Source organism: Drosophila busckii, chromosome 2R, assembly GCF_011750605.1.
Source record: "Drosophila busckii strain San Diego stock center, stock number 13000-0081.31 chromosome 2R, ASM1175060v1, whole genome shotgun sequence".
Classification (NCBI taxonomy): Eukaryota; Metazoa; Arthropoda; class Insecta; order Diptera; family Drosophilidae; genus Drosophila; species Drosophila busckii.
In genome coordinates, this window is record NC_046605.1 from 14134351 (window position 1) to 14157451 (window position 23101).

The 23101-nt window shown below is 36.8% G+C and overlaps 2 protein-coding genes across 2 annotated transcripts; one reads left to right on the forward strand and one right to left on the reverse strand.

Moving 5' to 3' along the window:
• Positions 1 to 9082: 9082 nt before the first annotated feature.
• Positions 9083 to 10702, forward strand: LOC108595777 (general transcription factor IIF subunit 2). Its single transcript, XM_017981069.1, has 3 exons — positions 9083 to 9474; positions 10125 to 10272; positions 10328 to 10702. The coding sequence occupies exons 1-3, from the start codon at positions 9152 to 9154 to the stop codon at positions 10607 to 10609; spliced, it is 753 nt and encodes a 250-aa protein (XP_017836558.1). The 5' UTR covers positions 9083 to 9151; the 3' UTR covers positions 10610 to 10702.
• Positions 10703 to 12089: 1387 nt separating this feature from the next.
• Positions 12090 to 13224, reverse strand: LOC108595973. Its single transcript, XM_017981259.2, has 3 exons — positions 13041 to 13224; positions 12622 to 12730; positions 12090 to 12568 (listed from the first exon to the last, which is right to left on the reverse strand). The coding sequence occupies exons 2-3, from the start codon at positions 12705 to 12707 to the stop codon at positions 12193 to 12195; spliced, it is 462 nt and encodes a 153-aa protein (XP_017836748.2). The 5' UTR covers positions 12708 to 12730; positions 13041 to 13224; the 3' UTR covers positions 12090 to 12192.
• Positions 13225 to 23101: the final 9877 nt, after the last annotated feature.

Sequence of the window (23101 nt, forward strand, 5' to 3'; positions counted from 1 at the left end):
ACATGTCAAATACATTTACGCAAACAATTTTGGAAGCCTACAAAACGCACTCAAAGCTAGCAGCGCAGCCACGCATTTACAGTTAGTATTGCGTGCATTCCAGCTTAAGAGTCCTTATTAAAGAGAGTTAGCCTACGCTAGCTCTCTGTGTGTGTGCTAGAGATGGGCGCGGGCCTCGATTATTAGCAGCGAGTGCTCCACTTATCATCAAAGGATTGGGGACCGCAGGCACGGCACGGCACGTGTCCATCACAAGTGTGTGGGTTGACATTAGGAGAGCAGCGTCTGTCCGTCTTTTTAGTTGGTGATCGGTTTTTGAAGTGTAAGCAGGTGGTGCGCATGTTTTATTTTTGAGTTCAAAGCACATCTCTCTCTCATTCTCTCCTTCGGATTGTGTTTTTGCAATGGCTGCAAGTGATAGTTTCGTTTTTTTGTTTAAGTGCAAAATGCAATAATCTATTGCAATAGTGAGTGATTTTGCATAATGCAAAAAGTGTAGTGCAGTGTAATAAGAAAAAAATTATAGCAGATTAAATGTGTAGTGGGTAGTGCAGTGTAGAGTGTATTTTTTTTTATATTTTTTATAAATAAGTGAATAACAAAAGCATATGTACTTAAATTATACTTATTTCCGTAGTGCAGTGTTAATTCTAATGTAAATCTAAATTCAACAAGCGCGAGTGCGCAATACAGAAAATCTTATTTCAAGGTTAGTACATAACTGTTCTTTTTCTTCGTCCATTTTGTGCATGGCCTTGATATTTTTGCACTAGCTTTTAGTTGTGTTCTTCTACTTCTACAACGAAGGCTCTGCTAGCTGCGCTGCTCACTGCTCTGTCAGACTCTTTTAATAATCAGCGTCCATACATGTGCATGAGTTTTTGGTGCAGTGCCCCTGCAGTTGATCTCGCTCTTAAATGGTAAGTCCCGCTAACTTACTTACACACCTTTACATGCACATACTTATATGTGTCTATATGTAAATGTATTTGACTACTTGCGCATTTAGTTGTAGAGCGGCGCGCTACTTGTTGCTCTTTATGAGTTTTGCATCTCTTAGCTTTTGTTAGAACTGCTCTTTATGAGTTTTGTATCTCTTAGCTTATGTCAGAGATACAGGACAGAACTTGTCAGTCATTAAAATTACATACAAATGGGCATAAGTTCTCATTACAAGTTTGCTTTTCATTGAAGAAATTTAAAGCTATTTTTAAATTTTTTATACATAAATAACATGCATAAATTAATTAATTAATTTTAAACATCATGGGTTCATCTTCAACGCAATTGCAGCTGCAACAAAATAAAATTTCAAGTGTTGAATTTTTGTTTCAAGCTTGAAACTCTCTTAACAAAGTTTTTTATGATTCATTTTATTAAATTTTCCAACGCTCAAAAAGCAGCTGCATATTTACTTGACACACACACACACACACTTAACATGGAAGACAAAATTTGTTTGTGTCTAATTTCATTGCTTAGACGAAAAGTTTTGCTGCTGCTGCTGCTGCTTGGGAAAAGTTGCTGCTGCTTTTTTGTGCAGCGTTTAATTCTAATTTTAACGCTAGCGCAATTTTGACGCTGTTGCTAATTTTCTTAGCCAACTTTCAAGTTGAATTTCCAGGGAATTTAACTGGCAAAGCGCGCGTAACTTGATAATGAAGATAAAGCTGCTCCAGCTGATAATGACGATTGTCAGCTGCTGACAAAATTAAGATTTATGACATTAGCAGCAAGCCCAACGCGTTTTTAAAGATTCTCAGAGCCAGAGCTGCAATTGATTTTGCCAAATGAACTTGCCGCAAAGCAAACACAAATAAATTCATTTGCGTACTGCAGTTAATTATTAATATTGCCCACTGCGGAGCACACAATAATGCGGAAGGAACTAATTAGGAGCAGGAACAGGAGCAAGCTACTGGTAACTGGTGCCCAGAGCCAGAGCCACAGCCAGACCCAGCACATTCACGTAGTTATATTAAATTTCATTTTATTGCATGGCCAAAGTTCATTATGCGCGCTGCAAATTCAAATTAAGCCACATAAACGTAAACGGAGCAAAATGTAGCTCGTTGGGCTTATTGTGAGGCAAATCATGATAAGAGTGCAAAAAATAGGGGTAAACACAATAACAAATTGTCGCAAATTAATGTAAATAGCAGCGGCTTTAAATTGCAGCTAAACCAAGATATTTTTATGGGCCAAAGTGCCCGAAGCCGAGTTTTGCGTAATTTCAGTTTTTTACATTTAAAATTCACAAACAAAACTTAGATTAGACATAAACGCTGGCTTAGTATAGATTTCTATTTTTTACTATTTTTATTTCATATTTATTATAAATAAAATTGTTATTTTGATTATTTAATCTAAGCAAAGCAATGCTGCATATGAAAACAAAATTTATACATATATCTGGTATTTTATTTTAATTTTAATTTATAAATATTTTGTTTGAAACCAAGTTGTTTTATTTGCAGCATTTAAAATGAGAAGAAGCCATAAATAAAAATAAATAATCAAAAAATTTTTTTAATATAACAATGATTGTCTTTTTATGATTGAAGTCAAAATAACTTATTTCAGAAAAAGTTGATATAACTTTTAATATAAAATTCTTGTTTCTTTCTTTCCATTTACACTTGCACTAAATTATAAAGAGCTGAGAAAAATCAATCAACTCGATGGTAAATAAAATATCCATGTTTCAAAAATTATACAGTAAAAACCGATGTTCCTGTTTTTAAATATAAAACTCAAACAATTCAACCATAAAAATTTTTGAAAGCGTGTTTTAAAGCTATTTTTCAATACTCTGCCAACAAAATTGAATTAAATATAAATCTTATAAATTATAATATACACTTAAGTTTAAATATATAAACGCATACACATTATGTTAATTAGATCGAAACGGATCATACCATTATATTGATTATGATTCCGATATTTGCGATATTTTGAAAAACATCGATCAATATTAGATATTAATTTTCCGCTTTTTTATAACTTAAGCTCAACATCGATATCACTTTGTTATCGAGAGTGGTATTGTCAAGCAGTTCATTTTAAAATCTTCAACATTGCCTTAATAACTTACATTTTATTTTTTGCAACACGCCCACAAATTTAACTGCAGCCCTTGCGGCACGCTTTGTGCTTTTGTGAATTTGATAATCTTTGTGTCTGTTAGAAAGAGTCGACTCGACCCTATGCTAATTAAAAGGCATAAATAAAGCAATATTTGAGGTTCAGCTGTCTGGGGCGCGTTTAATTGATTTACGAGCTTCAATAAAGACTAAACAGAGAAGCTGCAATCATTCTCTATTTGGTCGGGCAGTCGGGGCAGTCGGCAAAAGCTAAAACAAACTAATTTTAGCCTAGAAAACAGAAAAGAGCGCGCAGCACTCAGCAGTGCGAAAAGCTAATAAAGAATTTTTAATGGCTGCAACGGCCACTGGCCACGGAAGCTGCTTGACATTGAGCGCGAAGAATGTCTGCAGAAGAAGATTCTGCTGCATGGCGAGTTCTTCAATTAGTGTAAACACTCAAAGCTGTGGAGATGACACCAAAAGCCAAAGCCAAAGTCGAGTCGAGCCAGACGCAAGACACTTGCAATGAAGGCGACAATGAAGTCGAAGCTGAGGCTGAAGCTGCAGTCTGGAGTCTGGAGTTGGAGGTTGCAGCAGCTTCCACGAATATGTTCGTGATCATAAAATTATAATTTATGAACAAAAAGAGCGAAGCGCGTGAAGTACCCGAGCGAGCTTATCTGGCGCTGGCATCTAAGTGTAGATGCTGCAGATGCTGTGGCATGCAACATGCAGTTGCATGCAACGTTGACAACATTGATGGCGATTTGGAGCGACGCGCGCGTCAATTTTACGCGTTCTGGGGACACAAGCAGCAGCAGCAGCAGCAACAGCGGCAACATTGGGTTTGCAACCAACTGCTGCTGCTGCTTCTTCTTCTCATTGTTGTTGTGCCTTTGCTTTTGTTGCGATTCCAGGAAAGACGCCTTAGGCGGTGACGGCGTAACAACCCGAACAATATTTTCATATTTATTTTGTCTGCCTTTGCCTTGAATATATTTTTTTTTTCTCTTTGGTTAGTTCGTACGCTTGGATCAGCGCTGCTCGCATGTTATTTGTTATTGTTTTTGTTGTGGTCGGCAGCCAACTAATTTGCGGTTCTGCTGTTGTCCAACTCTGCAATTTCCTTTTTTAGCTTAGCAATGCCACTTGGGCTGTCTCTTGGCCACTTGAGCAGCAACTCGTAGGCAACAACACGCCCCCCTGCCCCCTGCGCTGCTCCACCACATGCCACACTTAATAAGCACGCTGCGGCCTGTGGCAACCTTTGGGGGTCAAGCCGCAAAGCCTTGTCGAAATTAGCCCAACGCACTATGGAGACTAGACTTAAAAATTTGATGAAAAGATTTTATTGATTTTTATGCCAATGCATTGAAAATATATTTATATCCTATGCTCCATACCAGACATTTTTAATATAGCTACTATATTTTAAAATAAAAGCTGTTATAAGAATTTAATTTCAATTTTACAATTAGCTGCAATTTATAGCCATAAATAATTGGCAAGTGTAAAACTAAAATTAATTCTTGAAAGCCTCTACAAATTGAGTACCGGAGAGTCCCAAGAATTGTAGTTAGACCAATGTTCTTTCAGATGTTAAAATTTAATACTTTTATACAAAATTTTCGATTTTGTATGATACCATTTTTTATGTCTATTAGCTTATTTATTTATTTATATAATTTATATGTCAACTTGTATAGCATCTAAGTATTATACATATATAATACCGATTTTTATAAAACTTTGGAAAATATTAGTAAAAAGTTGGAATTGGGTTAGACATTAAGAATTTTTTTAAACCAAAGACTAATTTTTGGAATATTTTTTGATTGGCAGCTATAGTGGTCAAATTTAAACTTTATACAAAATATCTTAAAATACCTTTAAAACGACTTTAAGCAATATTTGAGTTTTATATTTTAAAATCTGGACGACTGCACAGCATATTCCAACACCTACGAACCAGACACCCCTTGTCCACCCAACTCATCTTGAGTCCCTCCTTATCAATCCCCAAAAAATAGATAAATTCAATTATAATTATTTACGACTTTCTCAAGAAAGCCAAACTAGAATTTGGATACATTTTGTGACAAGTTTATAACCGAATCAATGCGAATGACAAGCACAATAAACAGTAAACTAACTGGAAACATGCCAAATATGCATAAAATGTACATATGTAAATATGTAAATAAGGTTAAGTAAAATAAGTCACCCAACACTAAAAAAAAAAAATAATGATAATCAAAAAACCCACACATCCCTAGCCAAAAGCCCCAGTAGCTAAAGCTGCCTTCCCTTGAAGCTTAAGTTTTAAACTTTAAGAATTATGCCCAAGTTTTCGACTCAAACTGCCCATAGTACAAAGTCCCGTAAGCGCTAGTCAAGGCAACTAACAATAAGTTGATTTTATTTGGTCTGCGTGCTTAATTAAATTCTTTTCAATGCGCAGTGGCCTCCACTGTCTGCAAAAGTTTTGCAATTATTTAGGCCATAATTATATTAACATTGTTAACGCTCTTCTGCTGGTTGGTTCTTGTTGAAATTAGCTGCAGTTTGAATATCTAAGCATTTCGATAAATTATTCATTGCATGTTGACATTAATTTAAAAAGCTTTATTTATTGTTTGGCTGGCATATTGTTGTCGCTTTGCTAAGTTTTGATGAAATTCGACATGCAACATAAAGTAATTTATTTTTAATTAATTTATAAATGCAGCGACATCAAAAATGAAAGCAGCAAAAGCAAAAGCAAAACATTAAACAGACTTGCTAAAGCAGCAACGTGCAACGTGCAACAACGAGGCACGCTTATCCCTTGTCAGTGCCTTGCAAATTAAGCCGCAGCAATTTGCATGCATTTATTTATGCCTTTTGTTGTTGTTGTTGTTGGCGTTGCACAAATTTATAATTTTTTTTTTATTTTTGATTTTATTTTATAAATGTTTTTATGCAACAAGCGGCGCAAAGTGTCGCTGACAGGCGTGTCATCCGCACTTTGAACTGCTGCAGTTGCAAATGCATCACTGTACCCCACGCACCCCACGCCACGCCCCATTTTAAGGCAACAACAACTTGCAACAGCAACGGCAGCAATTTCATTAAAATTTACTGCGCGCTGCTGCAGCAAAAAAAAAAAAAAAATCGACAAAAAAAATGGTTGCGGTCAATTAACGTCAACAGCCTTGCCCCAACCACACGAGCCCCCCTCGCTGCCCCGCTCGCCGCCCATGGCACGCCTGGCTGGTTGTACATGTTGCTCATTAACAGCATGCTGACTCCACAAGCAATTTTTGTTTATTGTTGCTGCTGTAAATAAATAAATAAATTCCATTGACATATGCTCAAATAAATAATAGAGCAATTTTTTAAATTATTGCACACACACTCAGACTCAGCCTCAGAGAGCGAGAAACGATTATCCTTGTGTATCGTATCCCAATGAATTATGATTGGAAGACCTTTAATAATAAAAATTGTTGAGACTGCAATTGATTAAAAATGTTGCCAGGCCTTTAAATATTTCTTTAAGATTAAATTGCATAAGCTCAAAAAATTCAATTATAGGCGCACAGTAGGGTGAGTCAATTCAATTGTCGAATTGGTATATGAAAATTAAATATGAAAAGAACAATATTCTGATCATATTATCAGCAACAAGACAAGCTCAGAATTATTCTAAAAATTTGTAAGTCGTCTGATTTTAAAAAAATCCACAAATAAATTTTAATCTTTTATTTTTAGCGGAATCGAATTTCTTTGTAAACTATTTTATTAATAATTTATATGGGTGAAAAATAAGTAGACAAAATAGTAAAATACTAATCAACAAAAAATGATAAAAGTCTTTTCCTTGTTTGACCCGAATATACCTTAAAAAGATTTAATACGTTTTAAATAAAAATGAAATAATAATTTTGAAAATATTTTTTTTCATTTTATTTAAAGTGATAACTTTTATATTTAATTTTTAATGAACTTATTCAAAATAAGTGTTAGTTTGTAATATTTGAATATGAATTTAGATTTCAGTGATATTTTTGCATAAATAAAAATTTTAAAAAAAGTAAAAATTGTTTTTTGTTACAACATTATTTTTATTTTAAAACTTAAGACCAGACTTAAGCTTAAAAATGTTGATATTAATCATTTATAATTATATTTTGGCTTCTATGGGAAATATTCTTGGCACTTTCTGTAGATTAAGATTTTTTTCTTGAAATCAACTCACCCTAATGTCAGCGTCTTTATCTTTAACCCGCAGACAACTTGAATAAAATTTTAACCTGTTGCTGACTGCTGCAGCTTCAAGCAGCCGCAATTTGTGTGTGTGTGTGTGTGTGTTTGTGTGTGTGTTGCAAGCAAACATTGGTGCATTGCCTGGTCAAGAGTCAAAATGTCAGTGGGAATGCGATAAGCGCACGAGACACGAATCAAATTTAAATACACACAAGCCATAAATAAATGTCGCGAAGATGTGGCACAAATATTCCAGGAAGGCGTCTTGCCTCCAGCTGCCTGCCACACCGTGGGGCATACAACACACAATGCGGCGCTTTTTAATAATATTTCGCTTTCAATTTTTTCCTTACACCTCAAACTCGGCGCACAATAAAGTGCCTCGCCCTTGATATCTTATTTCGCCTGCAATCGAAAATGTTGCACATTCAACTTTGTCGGCAGCGACGGTGGTGGCGACACCAAGTGCAAATATATTTATGTGAATGCGAATCTCGCAGGTGTGACAACGACAACATGAAAATTTATCTGCAGCAGCATCGTTCGCCGTCCTCACTTCCGCCCCCTCCTCACTCTCAGTCATTTGCTCTGGACCCGCGAATATTTCAGTTGCAACAGTTGGAGTTAACTGCACGCTCAAGGTAAATTTGTGGCCTTAATGCGACGTTAACTTTGCCAAATCTGTTGGCTTAAAGATGTCCATAGATTTATACATTTCAATACGAAATTATAGTACAGTGGTTACTCCCAAAAAATGAAACTAAAACAAAAATGATTATAAACACAAAATAATGCAAACAATCTTTTTGCTACACTTATGTTTTCAAACGAAAAGTTTGCTCAAAACTTTTGACTAATTTTTATGCAAAATTATAGTACAGTAGTTACTCATAAAATTAAGCTAGCTAAAGCAATTATAATTCGAAGAAAATACAATTATTTTAATGCTAATTGCTCATATTAATAACAAATTTCATGAAAAGTTACCTACAAAATTTTTATTTAATTTTGATAGGAAATTATTATCAAATACGAAAATTTCACTTTTGGCAAAAAACCAATCTTCAATCAAAATGTTTTTGACAATATTTTAAAATTTTGTGTAGTTATCTTTAGTAGTCAATTTTACTTATACAATATTTATATATATTTTTTTACTGGAAATGCAGTGTACAGTGGCTTGCTTGGTCATGAACTGAAACTTATTAGGGGACTATTAGGAACGTTTTTGAACAAATTTTATTTCGGAAAGTATCACAAATAATTTCCAATTTCCTAACAAATCTTACTGAAAAGTTTTAAATTAATTTTAATGTAAAGTTATAGTACTAGTTACTAAAAAAAATAATACTAATTATGAAAATTCTAATACCATACCATACCTAATATACCATAATAAAATTATTTAATGCAAATTGGCCACTTTTTCCAAGATATTGTTTCCGACATTTTACTAAAAATTTAAAAAATTTCAAACAAAAGTTTTTATTTTTAAATTATAGTTCTATTAATTCTCGGATATTTAAAATTTGAAATTTTTAAGCAAAGAGTTTACTGCAAAAGCTAAAATTTTTATTGATGTGTATAAAATTATTACGATTTTCGACAATATTTTTACTTTGCAAAAATGTAATATTGATTTTTGAATTTTCTAACAGAAAGTTGTGTGCAAAAAAATGATTTATATGCTGTCATTGAAACAAATGTCACACAAAGCAAGCGGTTTGATTAACTTAAAACATTCACCATTTCAATTAAGTGTGGCAACTAAAACGTGCAACATTTCGTACAAGCAGAAAACTCAATAAATAAATATGTCTGAGGAAAATAGCCGCAAGCGTAAAACGGATATGAAGCTTAACTCGCGTTCCATGTGGCTGGTCAAGATGCCCAACTATGTGGCCCAAATGTGGGAGCAGGCGCCGTCGGATATGGAGGTGGCCACTGTGCGCATGCAGACAGGCAAAAGTCCTGTCCAAGTGCAGTTGATTTTATCGAAGGAGCTGCTGGCGCTAAGTCCCACTCAGCCCATAGCCACAGAGCTGGATCTGAAGATAAGCAAATCACCGAGCAGTGCTCAGCGCGCTGGCATTTTTAGCACTGGAGATGGGGAGACCTCGATTGAGGGTTGGGTTAGGTAAGTCCTTGGAGCTGTTTGCAGCTGCGGGTAAAGTTAGACTGAATAGGCTTCCCTATCGGGGAACACCCAATAGCCATTTCGATCATTGTGATATGGGAATATATGGGGTTAGGTAATAGTTGATGAAATGTTTGCAGGGGGGGTTACCTATTTGACGTATCTGCGTCCATTGGCTGCTTCCTGTGGAGTCCACAAACTAAAAGAGGTTTTCTAACTTTTGCCCGGCTCGTAGAAGGGATTTCCGAGAAATTGGTGACGCCTTCTGTGAAGTGCTGGGTAGTCTCATGTTGTTGGATGTTTTCTTCTTCTTCGATACGACAGCGCCCAATTAAGACTCCTGTTAGCTTCCTTATCCTCTTCTTGCTAAAGTGTAGGAGGTCGGGTTACTCGATTTGGGTTATATCTTGGCCAAAGGGTCTTTAAGAGCTTGTACCAGTGTCTTCTTCCATATTCCTCTCAGCCCACGTGAGTTCCGATAGAGCAGACTGGAGGGGCTTTCTTATATCCGTCTGATCCGTACTTATCACCTATTCGTAAGCCATATCATTGTGGTCTGGCGCTCAGACGAGTCTGTCGAAGTATTGAGTTTGCTCTACTGTGTTTTAGGCTAGAGAATTTGCTCTTATGGCACTTTGTCTACATTGCAGTCACAAGATGGATTGCCAGCCGGTGTGCAATGCCAAGTACTTTGAGATGAAAAAGGAATCGCTGCGCACCTCCAAACATCAGCGCGGTGCGGAGCCGTTGGTTAACTTTGTCAAGAACTATAAGCCCGTTAGCAATCATATCGAGAATGTAAGCTATATTTTATAATATAATATCATGCAGTTTAGCTAATGCTTGCCTTTAGATTGAGGATGCCAAGCGTCGCAAGGAAGCGGCTGGCAAGTGCTTGAATAAGGAAACCATCATGGAATTGCTGTTCCAGGCCTTTGAGAAGCATCAGTACTATACGCTCAAGGATTTGCAATTCATCACCAAGCAGTCCACATTTATACTGAAAGCCATACTGAAAGACATTGGCGACTACGGCAAGGATCCGGCGCATAAGCTTATGTGGGAATTGAAGGAGGAGTATCGTCATTACCAGCGCCAAGAGACGAGCAGCAAGCCCGCAACGAAACAGCCATAAAACATTAAATGCCAACCCCAAATCCATTGCGTGTGTCCCACAATTAGTTATTAAATATAATTGCCATTATGACACCGCACTAAAACAGCAAATGATCTCTCTCCGGCTATGGCCAAGGCAATTTGCAGTGCCTGAAATCAATTAGCAACTCAGCTGCAGTCGAAATCAACTGCTAGATGACAGCATAATGCGATGCCCAATGCCACTGCCCACCCAGGCAGGCAGGCAGGCAGCCAAACAGGCAAGGCGCTCCACACGGACCACACGCACGCACACAGACACATACTGCACAGTGGGAAGTTTGCCTTAGAAAGCTTGTAAATACCAAGACTCAATTACTTGCTATAGATTTACATCTAATTCAAAAACAAACTTAATCAGTATTGAATTAATATTCATTTAATTATTAATTTAATTTCAGTATTTATTTAATTATTTATTCAGTATCAATAAAATATTCATTTAATTATTTATTCTTATTGAAATTTTATGTTTCAGCTTTGAACTGCTTGCATATTAATTGAAATTTATTCCCCAGAATTAATTATCGGGTAAGGCTCACATATCTATACATTTTAAAGAAATGGAAAAAATATTAAACTTAAAATCAAAAGTAGGTTTAAATATATAAAAAGTCAATATTCCATAAATTGTTTATTTAATTGAATTAATTCTATTTTGATCGATGATAATGAACACTTAAACAAAAATTAACAGCATATTTAATAAATCTTTGAAATATTATTAATTGACAACAGAATTAAAAGTAGTCAACAATCAAATTTCTAAAAAAATTTTAATTTAAACTTCTTTTTAAGCATCAGAAGTAAAATTTTTTTAATATATTCCATATTTAGTGAACTTTGTGGAATAAATTGTTGTCCAACTTTGGGCAGTAAACAAAAAAATGTACAGAGTTTTAAAGTAGAGCAAATTTAAATATTTTAAAATAAATCTGTAGAAGAGCATTACATTGAAATCTTTTTTAATTAGCTAGTTTTGTATTTACCAAAAGAATTGCCTTTGAGCTTTTGTGAGCTCTTGAAACTTTAAATTTAAACTCAATATGACTTACTACCATTTATGCTCGCCAGCTATTAATGCAAACTGACCCACTGTGCGAGGCCACAGTCTTGGGGCTAATGAAAATGAAACCTGGTCACGCACCCAAAACGGAGCAACGTAACTCGAGCTGTAGGTCTCACAGCTCTGATGAAGGAGGAGCAGCACTCGTGGCCAATATGAATTCAAATAGCCACTTGGCTTGCTATATATATATATATATGCGCTATATGTATATATAAATTCGAGTTAATCCACGCAGCGTGTCGTCTCGAAGGCGCCAGCGCCAGGGCCTCTTGATCTTGAGCTCTCTCGATTTGCTGCGCTGCACTGTTGATGGGCGCCAGCTTTTAATCATTATTAATTATAGACTAGCCGAGCGCATTAATCACCTGCGCTTAGGCAACATTTACCTGCGATTACGATAGTCATCTAGGCGCAGCAGGGATGCGAGCGTAGCATTAAGCGAGTTTATTAAGCGCAAGGACTTGTAGCTAAATATAACAATTTACTTGATCTGGCTACAGCCTCGGCTTGAGCTTGAACATAAAGCACAAGTCATGGCGGCACTGCTGCTGCCCCATGCTCAAATTCAAAGCCTCATGTGCCAACTGCTCTGCCTGCTTGTTACTCAGAAAGGGTGTCCAGTGCTGTTGCAAGTGCTTTGTGGCCAGAGCGCCATACGCGCTGTAGCTAACGCGCGAGTAGGTGCCGTAAGACTTGATGGCAAACAAATAAAGTCCCTGCTGATCCTCGCCAGCCAGCAGCAGCTCCACCTGCGGCACATGCTCAAATTTGCGGCAAAGCAGCTCAAGCGCTTGAGCGACGTTGGCAAATTTCACGCTGCTCAGCTCCAGTAGCAGCTGCCGCTCCCTAGCAGATCTGCTGCTGGCGCAACTGCAAGTAGAACATGCAACAGATAGTGGAGAAAGCTGGGATCGTTTGCTTACTAAATGCGATCTGCCAATTCGTAGATGATGTTGTGCTCCATGTTGACACCCAGCATAATTCCCTCGTCAAAGAACATGCCCAACATCTTGTATAGCTCCGACTAATGAGCTGTAAATAAAACGCAGCTTAATTAGTTTGCCACTTGAGTTGGCCCGTTGTCTCCAACTGTGCGGCAAAGTGTCAAGTCATCGGCTGGAGCCACACTCGACCTCGTCTCTTGGCTATGCATGAGCAGCTTAGCGGGCGTGTCGGCGCGAAAAACTGTCAACCGCAGGCGTCTAAGCTAACGGCTCTACCACTAATAGCTAACGGATTGACAGCTACTCTGCTCAGCGTTGACATTGTCCACTTAAGTCCAGCAGAGCTGTAAGTGATACGCCATAGCCAAGGCCCAACTCGCGCGCTTTGTTGACATTACCTTTGGTTATATATTTTTTGCTTATCCAAGCAAGCGAAGCGTCTCACCAAGGGCCAGCAAACTGCTAAAAATAAACTCAAGCCGGTTCTAGGCACAACCAGTAGGCAAAACACGTGCAGTTCTTTTTTAATTGCTATCATTAATTAAACGCACTAAACGTGTCTTACACACATACGTATATGTTAATTAGTAGCATCAACGTTTGCAGCTGCTTTGCTTATTTATTGCTAATCAGCCAGATAATCGTAATTTGCTTGACAGTTCTCGTTATCGATAACCAGCAACAAGCAATGGCGAGCTTAAGACAGCAATCGAGCAATCGCGTAGAATTCTAATTATCGCTGTGTACAAAAATCGAAAAGAAATTAAAAAAGACGAGCGCTTTTATAAAAAAGTAACTCATTGTAATAAATTAGAACTCGGCTATTTCAGAAATATAATCAATCAGATATAATTCAACATAGATGTAAGTTATCGAAGCAGATAACTCTCTTATTGACTACTCAGCTTGAAAGTAAACTTAAATTTTAAAGCAGATATCAGAATTAAAATAAAAAATGTTAATAAATTGGTAGATTGATAAATAAAATTTATCATAGATTTATGACACTGAAAACGAATGCAGAGAACTTCCGTATACCAGTATCAGTATGTCTAGAAGTATTTTAGATAAAAAAAAAAACGTTGTCCGCAATAATCGATGTTTATTATGCCTACGCTTCTTTTATTTCTTTTAAATTGAGTAGGAATATTGAAATATTTCAAAAACATCGAATTTTTCAAAATCATGCATCATTCCAATTTAAGTATTTTACTATCAATAATTTTCTATTTGCCATCAATAGAGAATGTTAATAAATATATTTTTCGCTCACATATGGAACTTTACGCACTTATAGCCATTTGCTTTGGCTTATGTGCAAATATCAGCGTCTGTAGCTATCGATGGTGTGGAAGAAACTTTCAAGCATGCCAACTATCGATGGTTTTCTTCGATTTCTCTTGACTGAGCCGACTGAAATTTAATTCTTGAATTAAGAGATTTTTGGAAGTATTAATTTTTTCCTGAATTAAGATCAGAGTGAATTCTTAACCTGCAATAACTGCAATAAATTTGAATTAGAATGGAAAGAAAAAGGAAAAACATAAATTGGCTCAACACCAAAGCAATTCGTTAGGAATCCAGTTTGAGCGTAATTCAAATTTGGTTTCGAAAAATGTAATCAATTATTTGTGCATAAATATATATTTAAGATGAATTAAATTCAAAAATTATTTATATATCTGCTATGTAGAACATTTATTTATTTACAAGATTAATTATTATACAAACTTATATAATAACTAAAAGTGGTGAGTGCTAGCAACTAAGGCCATCGACTCAACAATTAACTAGATGCGGCTTAGTATGTTATTAATATAATTTGGGTAGGTGCGGTGGGAAGCGAGGTGGGTTGGATCTGGCCAAAATGCTGGATCCCCGTGTTGCTAAGCTGTGGGCAGGTATCCAAAATGTGTTGCGTTGATAGTTCTCCCCCGCATTTGGGGCAACTGGGTCTGGGTTTGCGTTTTAGCAGGTGCTCATGGGTTATGGTGCTATGCGCGGTTCTGAGCCGGGTCATCACATTGCAGTGTCTTCACCTTATATATTCAATCGAGGTGAAATTTTTGACGTAAATATTCAAAAAGCATCTTTATACATGCAACTTTCAATGGACAAACTATCGATGTTTTTGCACAAACGCTACAAAGTACTTTGCGCTATCGATTGTCGACTCGATTCGCGATGGCATTTCGAATGTAGCTGGAAATTGAAAAGTTGTGCAAACAGGAGAAAAGATAAATATTTGCGTTTAAGCGCTTGGACCGCAACAAACAAGAGTTGGAGTATTTATCTTGGCTGACAGAGCGAGAGAGAGAGAGAGAGAGAGAGAGAGAGAGAGACCTTCTAATTGATTTTCAAAAGCCGCAAGCAGCGTTTAAGCCAACTTATTCATTTTTCTTGGTAGCGCAAAAGCAAAACAAATCCCTAAATTGCATAACATATCGCTTTGCCAACGAGCAACATTTATCAAATGCAAATGGAAAGGGGTGCCCCATGTTGATGTTGCATGCAGCTATCGCTGGCAACTGGCAACTGGTACTGGTAACTGGCAAGTTCGAAATGTGCCTGCAAAGTGAATTCCCGTAGAGCGTTTAATCAAAATTTACCGGCGAACGCGTTCGTTGCTGACAATGAGAAATTGCAACAAATTCGCGCGCATCGCGAAACATTCGCTGAGCACACAAACAAAGCTAACAAGAGGGCTGGGTGAGGAGGCAGACTCAACAAAAAACAAAGCGTTTTTTCCTCTTTCTTCTTTATTCGGTAGCACAAACAAAACCATGGAAAAAAAAGCGACGATCACGTATTCCTATCGACAGATTCCAGGGAGCCGCTGTTGTTAGCTCTTGTTGGGCTACTCGAATTCCAGCGGACGTGGCGGCGATTGTTTGCAGTACGCTATGAAAAATGATGCCGCAACAATTGCAACAAGCAAAAGCGCTCAGGGAGCCTTCAACTTCAACTTTAGCTGCTGCTGCTGCTGCAGCTTCAACTTGGGCTGAGCACTCCAAAATTGATTGATGGCCGGGCGCTGGGAAAATTGCAAAGAGTCGCCTACATGCCTAGGCTAGCATTGAGGGCGTTGGGCGTGGCTGTAGCAAATGGAAAAATGTGCAGCCGACTGCGCAAATGATCAGAGAGAGTCGTGCCAGCTCCAGCTCCAAGTCGTTGGCATGAAATCAATCTGGCTAAACGGTAGTAAATGGGCGTGTTTGGCTTTGGCTTTGGCATCGTAGGCGTCTTGGCAAGTTGGCTGCGCATATCGATCACTTTATCAGGTGGGCAGCCGACGTGTTTCTTAATTGCAACTAAATGTGGCAAGCCAAACTTTAAGTTCGCATCTCAAATAACGCCACATGTGTTGCAAGTCTCTCTGACTCATGGCACACAGCACTGTGGCACAGTTGCAAATTGGAAATATGCCAGTAAAATAAACAGTTATTGCGTTGACTTTTTGACACCTTCCCCCCCATTGCCAGCAGGCCAACAGAGTCCAGCAGTAAGCTATTGACCACCTGGTCGCTGGCGCTGTAATTTAATTTAATTTAATTTCGATATAAATTCGAATGGGCAAAGCGTGCGCGATTACGAATTCTAATTGGCATGCGCTATAGCTATACGGCCAATTAAATGTAACTCTAGACACGCCCACTGTACACGCTACAAAAGGAAAGCTTTCCAAATATGCAAAGCGAAAGAAAAACAAAAGTCAAAACAATGCGCCATAGCAGGCGGAAACATGACGCTTATAATAAATGAACATGTATATTTAAAGCGATATGTACATTAGCCAAACTAGCAGTTTTTTAAAGCAATTTCAGTTTTTAAATTAAGCATAAAAGATAACATTATAAAAAGACATATTAAAAATTCTTATTTAATTAATTAGGACTTACTTACGTGGCCATAACTACCCGTTATAGGGTTATGGCCGATCTCAAAAACTCCCTTCAGGCGCCTCTGCTTTGTTCGCGCCCTCTCCAATTCATAACCCCAAGTGTGGATAGATTCTCCTCCACTTGGTTCTTCCATTAGAGGCGCGGTCGTCCCCTATTAAAAATAGGTGTTATTTAAAAAAAAAGTAATTATAATTATATATTGAAATTTAAGATTTTCATCAATCATGATGATTGAGTAACTGAGTAACCTAAAATAAATTTTATTTTATTTATTCGCTCAAGTTTGCGATTACATTTTTTTTTTGTTAAATTTGTTTCATGTGCGATTAGAGCAAATCGAAAGAAAACAATTTATTTATAAATAAGCTAAATACTTTTTGAGCTAGATACTGAAAAGTTAGATGAGTTCGTGGTATTAGCTTATTTTAAATAAAATTTAATTTTAAATATACGTATTTTGGTTTTGTAGTAAAGACTTTTTGCTATGCATGCCTATGAAATGTTATATTTATTAATATAACAAAAAGATATTTAGATTTAGTGACTAGTGCTTAAAATTATACAATAGCCACTCTCTAAAATAAATTTTAATACGAATAGTCTCTAAGCATGCAAAAGTCATAGAGCAAAGCTGATTTATTTTTTATTTGGGCTTAAGTTTATATGAAGTCTCTATGTCTAATGCAAAATATGCCTAATTTACTTCCGATACGACTTAGTGGTGAACATCTAGTAACTTCACTAGCTACCGGTCATTTTATCTATATAAAACTTTAGTGAAATTAACTATCATTCACTTGTGAAATCACAAACATCCGTCTGCTTTATTACTATGCCAATAAAATAACTTCAAATTAAAATTTTTTAATGTATAATTCTTCGTTGGTAAATACACTGACTTTCTATTGAAGCACGAACCAAATCACCAATTACATCATTTAGTGGCTTTTCAAGTTTAATAATTATACTGCATGCAATTTTTACAATTATAATAAAATTTTTAAATTGTTTCACTTTGAGAATTCACATTAGTCGCAGCACTGAGTAATTGTCTGTGTTTAACAAAATATTTTCATGTTGCATGTCAAAATATTAGACTGTTAACTTTTCTACCCAAGTCTGGCCAACTGGCCGCTCAAAATTTCATTAATCACGCAAATGCTTATCGCAGCAGCAACAGCTCCAGTTGCAGCTTCGGTGCTAGGGTCAGTTCTACAAGCGGCCTGTGCTCATAATTTGTCTGCCCCTAGCCCCGATGATAGCTAAACCAGCTCTGCACACACTTGAACGGTGTGAATGTGAAAATGCGGCATGGCCAACATCAACGCTCCCCACCCCCCCCCTCATCATCACTGCGCTGGCATTTGCAGCACTGCTGGCATGTGATTATGCCCATGCCCATATGTAGTTGGTAATGGTTCAATTCTAGTTCGCAGTGCAGCCAGTTCGGGCTACTTCTTCAAGGTGTTATGTGTATGAGAGTGGACTCTAGTCATGCTTTATGCCCACTCGTGACTTGTGGGGGCGTTGCAAGTGATGTGCTGCCTGCACTCGCAGCGATAAAAGCTCGGCCAGCCTTATGGCTTCACCGTTGTTGGACTGGGACAACAACATTACAATCACTTTTCAGTCATTAAGTCAGGTGTTGATGCTGCAGAATTTATAAAAGACACTGTCAAGGATTTGCTGCCGAGACGCTCTTATCTAATTAAGATATCTGGCCCTACGCTTATCAGCTGCATATTAAAATAAATGCACCCCCGGCAGTCGTAACTTATGCCATTTAAGCGTCGAGAGGCGCCTCCGCCTCTGCCAGTTTATTAGCAAGGCAAATTCCTGCGTTACAAGCCAAAGGACATCAGGTTCAGGCTTCGGGCGTCCAAGTGTGCAACACAATCTTGAAACTTGAATAACGGAAATAAAAATTATGAGCACGAATATTTTAACGTTGAGCGATTTGCATAAGAAAACCGTTAAGAGCGTGCTCGTTGGCACTCCGGCCGTACTACGACGGCCCACAAGATGAAGTCGCCCCCAACAAAAAGCAAAAAATCAACAAAAAATAAGCGCGTTAAAGTTTGTCGCAGCAAAGCTTTATATACACTTTGATTCTTTTAGTGGGTGTAGAAAAAAATAGTTATTTAAAATATAAGCAAAAATTTCGGAAATACTTAGAAGTACACACATACCAAATTAGGTGGCTCTAGCTCTTATAGTTTCCGAGTTCTTGTTGCTCATACAGACGCATGGACAGCAGAAATGAAATAACGGCTCAGCTCAGCTCAGTGTGAGTGCGTGAGCGCCAATCAATGCGCGGGCCATTGCTTATACCAAAGAATTATACTTATACTTATACGCATCAGCCAATTAGCATACGTCTGCTTGCTAGCGAGAGAGCAGCGCTGCTTGCGTTTGTTCTAAGGCGCTCTTCGCTGCTGCGACTAAACGAGCGCGCAAGTAGCTGAGAGAGCAGCGCTGCTCTCGCATCTTTCGATCGACTGCGCTGCTGCGACTGAACGAAAGCGTCGCTCTATTGCTTAGAGAGCGTCGCTGCTTTGCTGCTCTCGCATTTTTCGTTCGCTTGCGCTCGATCGACTGCGCTGCGACTGAACGAAAGCGTCGCTGTATTGCTTTGAGAGCGTCGCTGCTTTGCTGCTTAGAGAGCAACGCTGCTCTCGCTTCTTTCGTTCGCTTGCGCTTGATCGACTGCGCTGCGACTGAACGAAATTGTCCCTCTATTGCTTAGAGAGCGTCGCTGATTTGCTGCGCGCATCGTACGAGCCGCGTGGCTTTTGTTTTGACTGCAGCTAAAAATTTTCCATTAGCAGCAGACTGCACTAAGTTTGAGCTAAAGACCACGTGGCTTAAGAACAATTGTTTATCATTGAATTTTGTATAACTAAATAAATGTGGATTTGTAGCAAAGTGTAGAACAATTCATACAAATTTTAGCAAACAGGCTGCCGCTTCTTCAGTTGATTTTGAACTTCACACTGTTTGTTCACTCATCAACAGGTCTTATACTTATATTTATGCTCTTTAGCCTACGTGCTTGCCATATCCAGGATACGTACACTCTATGGCAACTGCCACGCCCACTTCTCTCTGTTACATACACTTGCACAACTTTATGCTACCCTTTTTCCTTTTATTTATAAAAAATGTCAAAGTGTATAAAAACCAAAATTTGTTTAAGGCAACACTGCCAACGGCTATACCAAGCGCACCACCCACTGACCCATCCCCACCCCACAGTTTATTGTTGTTTGGCGTTGTAATTGATAAGTTAATTTACATTTTTATTGAATGTCCTCCTCCTTGGCAATTGTTGTTGTAGGTGTCGCCTGTGTGCGAAGGTCAGACGCCATGTTTTCACAATCGAGCACCCCACCCACCCCACCACTCGTCCCGCCCTTACCGCGGTCAACCGTTATGTCCATGCATACATTTGGCCACGACTAGCTTTTCCACTTGCCTCAAGTTAATCAAAAGCATTCTGTGGTTTATGTTCGCACCAAGTCGTCCGCATCTTGAATGTTCAATTGTGCGCAAGACGAAAAAACAAAAAACGTACAACTTTTGATATGAAATATAAAATAGAATAAAATTGCGCTCCATTTGCAGCTGTCAGCATGCCCAGGCCAATTAAACATATTTATAGCAAAGATAAAACGCAAATACGAAATTCAAAGCTTAAATTTAGCAAAATGTTGTTAAATTTGAAATACATTAAATACTTGGAATACAAAAAACATAAACAGGCAAATAAATAAATTTGTATTATTTTTAATTACTTAGTGCTACTAATATTTTATTTTAATTTTTGCATATTCCCAATCTTTTTTTATGCATTTCTATTGAAGTTAAAGTTATATATTCTCGATCAGCAAGACAAGCTGAGTCGATATAATGACCAGGACCTTGAACTCTTTAGTAAAATTTAAGTTTTTTGCATAATGTTGTTAAATAAAATAAATAAATTGATAGCTTAGCTATTAAATATCAATTACTATTACTAAACATTAAATTATTTTTAAAGAAGAATTGTAATGATTATGAAACATTTTCATTTACTATTAACAATTACAAGGAATGATAAAAACAATTAAAAATAGTGCAGAACTAGTTTAAAATATTATTTTGTAATAATATATAATAACGCCACAAAATATAAACTATATAAATTTGGTATACATATATTGTGTATATTATAATTTTCCTGTTTTTGTAATATAATCAAAAAAATTTTCATAATTAACCAAAAAGAATTGAAAATTATTGTAAAGTAAGCTTTAAAAATTTAAAGATTAATGTAAAATCTTTTTAATTTTTGTTAAGATTGTTCAAAAATTATAATATACTAAATATTTTGAATAATGTACAAACAAATTCTTCATTATTTTTAAATCATTTGTGTATTATTATTACAAATAAAAATAGTCTAATTATAAATGATTTTAAGTAATAGTGTAGTGATGTTCATAATAGTTTTTAAACATTTAATTTTATTAATGTCCAGCTAATAAAAGAAAATATTTAAAATTTACCTGAGGAGCTTAGATGAGTTTGTCTAATGGATCAACATGCTCTGGGTGCCCAAAGTTCAGGTCAATATGGTGCTGGCTCTAACAATAAGTTTTGCTTATTTTTTGACATAGTATATCTGGAAATTGTACTCAAAAATTTTATAATTTAATAGAAATGTCGACGGTGCCAGAATTCGTGCATGCGCAGAAGAATGATGCCAATGTGGGCGGATGGAATCAACCCCCATCGACGCGACGTCATCCGAATAAGATCTGCCTATTTACTCTGAATTACTTTACGATTATTATTATATTGTTTATAATTGCTGGCAGCGTAGTGTTGTATTTGTATTTCAGAGATTTATCTGCATAGCAAAAAGTTATGAGCTGGTTGCATTTTTATGTTAAAGGCATCAAATGAATGCAAAAGATCGCAAATATATGTTTATGATATATTATGATAATCTTTTCTTATTTTAGCATCAATTAACCAAAAAAAATAGAAAATTATTATTATTCAAATCTTTAAAAAATTTAGGTAAGACTCAAGACTTAAGTCTTTGCAATTATTTTTGCTTGTTAAAGAAAACAAAGTTATTTTTTGAAATTATTTAAGTATGCTTAAATAATAGTATAGATATATTTAGAATTTTGTCAAATATTAAACCAGCATTATTTTTAAATCATTTGTAATTATTGACTAAAATAAAAATAGTATAATAAGTAATGACTTCAAGTAATGCTCATTTAGTAATTGTTAGTAAATTTGCTAATATTTTAAAGTTAATTTTTGTTTAAATTATTGAAGGTGCTAAATTTACTTGAGTTTCTATGTGGACCCAAGGGGCAAGTCAAGAGGGTGGTGTCTAAATTTTAGTTTTTATTTTTATAAACTTTAATAAAAATGTATAACAATTGGCATTGCCAAGGATTCGCCCTCGAGGACGGCTGGAATCAATCCCCAATGGAATACAAACTGCTTATTTACTCTCTCATATTTTAGGATTATTATTATAATAATTATAGTGATTGGGCAGCGTGTTGTGTTTTATTTGTATTGCAAGAATTTATGGTCATAAAAAAAAAAGTACAGAACTGCGTTTTAAATCGCTGGTTGCCTTTTTATGTTGAAGGAATCGAACGTGCAACGCAGCGGTGCATGAAAAGTTAACGAGAATTGATGTTGCATGTTATGCAAGCCAAAAACAAAGCATAAATTTCTCAGTTGCAAGTAGCTTGTAGATTCGTTTCGAAATGACACAAACGCTACAAACGCGACGGCGCATAAATTTCCAAGCAGCGAATTCAATTTGCGTAACGCATGCGAATGCGACTGCGACTGTGTGGCATGCCCCACAGGCATTGCCGAATTCGACTTTCGACCAAAAAGAAAAAAAAAAAAAAGAGAACAGTGAAAAGCGAAAAAATGTTTATATCGCCTGTTCGAGGCGCGATTTTATTTATGCTGCAGTGCGTGTAACTCTGCCCCACACACTTGCCACTCTGCCTCTTGTCGCTGGCTCTCCCCACTGGCAATCAGCGTCTAAGCCCAAGCTGCGCGTCTAACTCGTCTGCATGCAAATCACCTCGTTGACTTGTGGTCACAGTGGGTGGCACTCCATTTGCCCCAGTCCCATGCACCGGCCACTAGATGAATTGCAGTTTTTAGTCCACCCAACAGTAGTTAAACTTTCGATACTAAACCAACGGCTAAACTGCTGCGTGTCAGCTGCTGCCTGCTACATATTTGTACCAGAGTATACTAGCTAGAGTATCGAATACTAGAGTACGGAATACCTGAGTAAGGGGGGAGACCTAATTAGAAAATTGAAAAAATCAAATTTTATTTTTTTGCTTTAAATTGTTCCTCAAATATCAAATCAAAGTTTCATGGGCAAATTCCCGATAAACCAGAAAGTATTAGGCAAAACGTGAACACGTCCAACTTAAATTTATCATGAAAAAAAAACTTTAAGGCGCATTTTCTCCGCTTTCATTTTTTACAAAAAAAATTGTTTTTCAATTTTAGCT

Excerpts from the sequence above, each read along its gene's own strand:
- LOC108595973 (XM_017981259.2), bottom strand. The coding sequence starts at position 12,707 with ATGTTGGGCATGTTCTTTGACGAGGGAATTATGCTGGGTGTCAACATG. Across the intron at positions 12,569-12,621 it reads GAATTGGCAGATCGCATTTA|TTGCGCCAGCAGCAGATCTG; the intron begins GTAAGCAAACGA and ends TTCTACTTGCAG.
- LOC108595777 (XM_017981069.1), top strand. The coding sequence starts at position 9,152 with ATGTCTGAGGAAAATAGCCGCAAGCGTAAAACGGATATGAAGCTTAAC. Across the intron at positions 9,475-10,124 it reads TCGATTGAGGGTTGGGTTAG|TCACAAGATGGATTGCCAGC; the intron begins GTAAGTCCTTGG and ends TCTACATTGCAG. Across the intron at positions 10,273-10,327 it reads TTAGCAATCATATCGAGAAT|ATTGAGGATGCCAAGCGTCG; the intron begins GTAAGCTATATT and ends GCTTGCCTTTAG.